Source organism: Asparagus officinalis, chromosome 4 (genome assembly GCF_001876935.1).
Source record: "Asparagus officinalis chromosome 4, Aspof.V1, whole genome shotgun sequence".
Lineage (NCBI taxonomy): Eukaryota > Viridiplantae > Streptophyta > Magnoliopsida > Asparagales > Asparagaceae > Asparagus > Asparagus officinalis.
Genome location: NC_033797.1, coordinates 139,325,759 through 139,332,565, shown reverse-complemented (window position 1 = coordinate 139,332,565; position 6,807 = coordinate 139,325,759). Strand labels below are relative to the sequence as shown.

Below are 6,807 nucleotides of genomic sequence, written 5' to 3'. Positions count from 1 at the left end.
CATTTTGTTCCTTATCTGAGTTTATCAACGCCCCCTGCTTTTTGAACTGGTAACCGTTGGAAAAATCTCAGTTGGGCGCTCATCATGACGACGCCCCTTAATCTTTCAATGCCCTTCTGTCTTCTTCCTTCTCAACAAGGTAATAATCTTCCCATATAATTTTATTATATATGATCTTCATGAGCTTAGTGGATGTTATCTATGGTTGTCATTTCGCATCAGGGAGATTAAACGCCATGCATCATTATGAGTACTGACAAGATTTTTTTTTTTTAAATTGTTGTTTTATTAAATTGGATTATTTCACATCCTCCTTTGTCATGGTTATGAACTCAGATGTCTATATAGCAGGCAGATGGTTTTGTCCTCGAGAATCTTCGATATCTGGCATCACTTGTTTGTGATCTTTATACTGATCTTATCGGGAGAAATTTAGCATTAAGACTATCAATTTCCATAAATTCTGTCAAATTATTTCCATGCTTCGTAGAATATTGCAATATCGTAAAGTATACTCATTGGACTCCTCGCATTTGCGTTGTGCACCGGTTTTACTGACCAATTTTTTCTTTTTTTATGACACCTGTTGTTTCTTTGACTAGAAAAGCTGTTTCAAGGATGTCGAGGTGTGGGACTTTTTGCGAGAACAAGCATAAGAATGAATTGTTTGAAGACTGACCAAGACAATGTAGATAAACATACACAAGGAACCAAACGACTTTATCTGGGAATAGACTTCGGCACTTCTGGTGCTCGCTATGTTATTATTGACAGCAAGGGGACAATTCATTCTGAAAAGAAACGACCGTACCCACAAAAATCTGTATGATCTTACTTATAGGAATTCCTCCCCATAATTTTGATCTTAGCTGCATTTTGACATCTTGGCATGTATAGATTGGTAGACCAGAAAAAGTAAAAGTAAATAAAATTATGGTTTTGGATTTTACTTTGTTGCGTATACGAATTGTGGTTCGACATATTATTCCTGAACAAAATAATATATAATTCCTCCTAACCCTTGGTATACTTAACTCTAAGCAGTAATGCGGGTACGCACACATGAACTTTATCTGGATTTAGGAAAAAAATGTCATACTTCTGTGCTTTGGTCTTCATGTGCCCATAGTGTACTCATAGGCTCTTTATTAAATTTTAGTACCCAGTTATTTTAATTTCTCTGCTTTTCTTCGTTTTCTTTTGCTTTGTAGTTTACGTAACATATATTAAATGTTTTGGGTTAGATACTGATTCTATATGAATGGCCTCTTGTTAGTGATGAATGGACAAAGTTATTGTTTTAGTTATTGTTTTCATCGAATGTGCATGCGTAAAAGTATTTTAGTCATGAGCATGCATGCCGTTAAAACAATAAGCCAAAAAAAAAGATTTTTTTTTTTTTGCACCTAATCCGTTTATTTGAAAGAATTTCCGCTGTTAGTTATGCTCCCAAAATCTCATTCTGTTTCTTGATTCAGATCCAGACCCCAGATACCCGTTCTACTGGAGTGCTAATTCTTGTAAATTAGAGATTTTTCATTATCTCAGTTGCTCCATATTCATCAGTGCTCACAATTTCTTTATCCAAAGGCAACGATATCTTTCTTCATTATACTTAACGTGGTTATTATCTGCTTGAAAGTCGTTTCCTGCTAAACTCAGCAACTTGCATTTCACTAGGTAGATTGGGGACACAATAAATTGGACAAGCTCTTGGAGAGAAACCCTTTTCTTGCTTCTTGGGGATATTCCTACCGAGTCTCGTCCGTATATTGCTTCTATATCCATCGATGGGACTTCTGCAACAACCCTGATAATTAACAGGTTGATATATATATATATTTTTTGTTTTTAAGGCTTTCTCTAGTTTCATTACCAACAGTTTCTGAATGTATCGAATATTTAACCACAGCAGCTCGGGGGAGACACTGTCGAGAGCTTTTCTCTATAATGAAAGCTTTCCTGATGCTTTACCTTTCGTTAAGTCCATTGCTCCCGAGAACCACACTGTGTGCTCTAGCTCATCAACATTGTGCAAGCTTGTATCGTGGTGGAACTCGAGAAAGTCAGACAAAGACTCGGCTGCACTAATGCATCAGTCGGACTGGCTATTGTGGCTTCTTCATGGAAAGATTGGAGTGACTGACTACAACAACGCTCTGAAGGTATCGTGGTTGTCATAGTTATTGTCAACTAGTCTTATTTTTTAAAATCTTTTGATGCTGTAAGAAAGATATCTCATCATTATCTTATCATCAAAGCCCTTTCCTATTAAATGGGGAGGCTATGGATGATGACTGAAAATTAAGAAAGCTACGTGAGGTAATTGACCAAGATTTTATGACCGGTCATCAACCTGATGCCAAGCTGTTCCTGGCTGAAGAAGGCTTACCATGAAGTTTTGAACTTATCTCATGCATAAATTAGGCTCGCAATTAGCTGGGTCCAAGCCTGAGTCCAGCTCAGCCTGTGGCCAGGCCAAGACTCTGGCTGAGTTGGGCCTGGCAAGTTACATGACAGGCCAGATTCGGGCCCAACGCGAGCTGGACTGGGCGGCCCAAATCCCGCATCAGATAAGCAAAAAAAAACACAGAAAAACGGTTATATATGTTTGTATACAAATTTGGTGTTCAGCAGCGTATAAAATTTAGCTTGTACAGTGTTATTTTATCCCTTTTTTGAATGTAAGCTGTTTTAAAAAATTCCTTGCTAGCTATGATACCCCGACACGGCTGTAGAGGCGTCGTACCTGTGTCGGGTGCGGTTTGGATACGCCCAAACGGATGGGACATGTGAGCAAGTCATTTCCCATGTGTGAGGGCATTTCTGGAGCAGTTTTGTTTGAGGAAAATGAGTTTACTTTTGAGATTTGAGAGAAACAAGGAAGAAAATGATATCCCTCTCTTATTTCCTTAGTTATTAATTTGTTAGTGGAACATGACATCATCATTCACGTGGGTGCTTGACTATTTATTTTTGTCTTTTCTTTAAAAATAATGACAGTAATAATGATGGAAGACATGTGTTCTCTCTCTCACACACACACAATGCTGATATAGAATATAAAGTCAAAGTTTCAAATGAGTTTACTTTATAATTTTAAGGCATGAGCTTATTTTATTGAGAAGTCAAGATTAAACATAGTAAAATTCTGATAGTTAATATATTTTAAAAATAGAGCCTCAATCACTTTTCACCCACTCCAAAATAGAGGCTCTATTTTCGAGGAGTGATGTAGGGACCAGATTTGTCCACCTCGCTACCAAGTTCAATGAAAGAACTTGGTACCAATGTATATGAGAAATATGAAGAACCTTGGTACCAAGTTTCTCCATTGAACTTGGTAGTGATGTGGACAGATCTTGCCTCTACATCACGCCTCAAAAATAGAGCCTCAATCACTTTTTACCTACCCCAAAATAGAGGCTCTATTTTCGAGGAGTGATGTAGGGGCTAGATTTGTCCACCTCACTACCAAGTTCAATGAAAGAACTTGGTACCAAGGTTCTCTATACTCTCTCTCTCTCCCTCTCTCCCTCTCTTTATTATCTGATTCTTGAAGGTTTCTTTACTTTTACCTTGTTTTTAAATGCATTTTGTGTTTAGACCTCACACCGGTCATTCTTAAAATTCGTGCCGCTACACCTAAACTTTAAAAAGTTATAGTGAAGTTGAGGGTTATAATTTATATTCTAATAGCCAGTCATGAATATGCAGCTTAAACCCATGCCACTCAGGAATAACCGTGCAAATTCCCATAAACAGGATTGTGGAAGAAAAGGATTATACCATTTGCTATAGCAAGGTTCAATCATCTCTATAGCATTTCAGAAACTAAGAGCAAAACAAAAATCACATTCCGAATGAGGTAGACACCTTATATCTTCTCTGCACTGTTATTTTGACCAAAAGGTAATTAGACGCTAGTAGTGTACATTCCTTTATTAAGACTGAACATTGACCCTCATGTATTCATAATTCTGTATTATTTTTTTTTTTGAGAAAAAGGATGGAATACCCCTAAGGTATTCCAGCCAGCTAAATTAAAAGATAAAGTGGTTGTTACAAAAAAAGCTCATACTCCCAACCAAGAGTATGCACTAAAGTTCAAAAGAAAATACTACAAGTAGCAGTACCCCATCCCCTGTATACAACTGGAAAAACGAACATAACCTCCCCCAAATACCTGATATAACAAGTTTGTCAGAAGAAACCAAAAAACAAAACAGAAGAACAAAGCTTCTTTCAAACAAAACCAAGAGCATAATTCTGTATTATTTGATATACTAGTTAAACAAAGTCCAAAGCCTCTCGCTATTCATGTCCTTGTATGTATGTACACATACATACGCAATAGGTACATACATATGCGCATATCCATCTATGAATCTATCTGTATGGATGTTTTTCATGAATTCTTTTAATCCTTTGATTGATTTGTGACTTCCTTTACAAGCTCCTATCCTTTGTTCATGAATCTATCTGTATAGTTGTTTTTCAAGAATTCTTTGAATCTATCTGTGCCAGGTTGGATATGATCCAGAGTCTGATTCGTATCCGAGCTGGTTGCTTTCTCAGCCATTTTCACATTTATTGCCCTCGGTTAAAGCACCTGGGATGCCTATTGGTTATTTGAAGGAAGACATTATATCTCAATTTGGTTCGTCCAGCTCTTACTTTGAAATAAATCATAGTACTTCATTATAATGCTTCGTATGTGAAATCCTTTACAATATTAAACAAATTAGATAGTTAGGTTATGTAGCTGAGTGTTTACTCAATTTGTTTAAGACTTTTAAGAAACCTTGTGGGTGTTGTGGTTTTGTATCCCCCAATTGCCAGGTCATATATAAATTCCATGATGGTTTTTCCTCCCAAACTTAATATGTGAAAACAGGAAATTCAGTTGTAAACAAGAATTCAATTTGTTTTAATGTTTATCTACACGTATTTACTATAGATCAAGATCATCTATATGGCTGTTCATGTAATAGAAAAATTAACATATGATGTAACCTGTCAAAAAATGCCTCGTTATAAATGTTCACTCAAGTCTGCAACTGGTGAATAATTCAAAGTTTGTCTACCGTTTCTTCGTTGGATTAATAGCTGATTCTACTGGATGGCAGGTTACACGTGTTTCTCTAATGAATCTTGATCTACTTTTTTAATATGACAACTCTTAAATAATCTGTTTCTAATGGAAGCATTTCTAATATGTGATAGATTTTCTGATTTAATTTTGTTTAGGATCCCGTCTTTTGACACTTCTGGTTTGCAGAAAGTTAGTAGGACGTTATTTTTCTTTCATTCTTCATACTGAATTATAATTTTTATAAAAAATATTCTAGAAATTAGACAACACTTGCAATACACTTGTGTTCCATTAGCTAATGATTACAAACTAAAATGTTGCATCTCTCTAAAACCACAATCAAAATGTTCATAAAAAAATGGAACATATGAGAAACAAGTGTTATTATCCTACGTGAAATGGCTCTTTTTCGCCTTCTTTATCATCACCACCATTACCTTCACCTGCAAACACCATTGCATCTGATCTGGATTCAGCTCCAAAAGCTGAAACCCATATGCTTTGTTCGTGAGTCAACTGCATCTCCTTAAAAATCCCACATCTCTGAAGCTTCTCATGCAAGAATCGAAGTTGAGCAAGTACGCATAAAAATAATGTTGGTCGGCTTATCTTGATCCCTACTCATGGGATGGATGAAAGATGCATGCTCCAAATTCTATTAGAAAATGAGGAAGATCAAGGTTCCCCGATTATAGATTTAGTGCCAAGGTTGAATTTTATGGTACAAGATCATGTATCACATACCAAAATTGATTCTATATCACCTGTGTAGATTTCGGTGAAATGTGAGTCTATGTATCACACATCAAACTTTTTGGTCAATGTCATAATTTGATTGCACAAAGAGGCATGATCTGAGCATCTCCCAAAGTCACTGAAAGCATAGTTAATTTGTTTCCACTATTCTTCTTTACGGCTGAAATTGAGAATTTTACCTCTTTAGGCATTTACTCTTTCTTTGGAGGTTTTCTCATCCTTCTGTGTTAGAAAACTACGCGTGCCTTCTTCAATCAACTTTGACCAGATCATCTTGACAATAATAGAAGTGAACGATCATCTGAACTGATGCAGGACACAATCACTGTTCAGATTTACTGCTCATCCTAAGTTTCCCGTTGACGATTTTCCATTCCCTGTCATTGAATGGAAGAAGATTTAATATATTAAAGTGGTGTGTGTATAACTAAATTTACCCAGGATTGCATATGTGCAATGAAGTAGATATGTTGTTCTTGTTCCAGCTATGCATTAATAATGTGAACCACCAAAGCAAGGCTACACCAAATCATCATTGAACTCCATATATCCTGTACTAAGTGAAGACAGCAGAAGTCATTAATACAACCGTAAGCATTTCATGCTTTGGCTGTAAATGACAGGAAATATGCTACTCTATACTTCCACTTTTCCTCGTGATGCTCTTCTCCCTCGCAAGCTTTCCCTTCTGTGTTATCCTTTTATGTAGGAGCTCAATTGATCATAATATCTATTTTCTTAAGAGCATGTTTGAGTTAACGAGACTTCTTAGCCATCGGTGTGGGTTTTCTTGTTTTCCCCCTTTTTTCCAAATACTTCAAGAATCAACAATCACAATAACACGAAGGGTAGCAAAGCCTTGACAATGAAAAAGGAAACTTGAGGTTGATAAAATCTCTGAGCATAAAGTTCCTCAATGGGCATTTGTCATGAAATTCTTTAAGTTGCCTTCGTCC

At 36.4% G+C, this 6,807-nt stretch overlaps 1 protein-coding gene across 4 annotated transcripts in view; it reads left to right on the top strand.

Moving 5' to 3' along the window:
• Window positions 7–6,807, top strand: part of LOC109839549 — a 17,770-nt gene continuing 10,969 nt past the window's right edge. For 2 of the 4 annotated variants that reach the window (XM_020408027.1, XM_020408024.1), the window contains exons 1-5: window positions 7–139; window positions 603–823; window positions 1,685–1,824; window positions 1,913–2,165; window positions 4,528–4,660. In XM_020408027.1, the coding sequence (XP_020263616.1) occupies window positions 85–139; window positions 603–823; window positions 1,685–1,824; window positions 1,913–2,165; window positions 4,528–4,660 (802 nt within the window). In that variant the 5' untranslated portion in view covers window positions 7–84. The remainder of the gene's footprint in view (window positions 140–602; window positions 824–1,684; window positions 1,825–1,912; window positions 2,166–4,527; window positions 4,661–6,807) is intronic. The other 2 variants (XM_020408026.1, XM_020408025.1) reach the window with 2 other exon arrangements.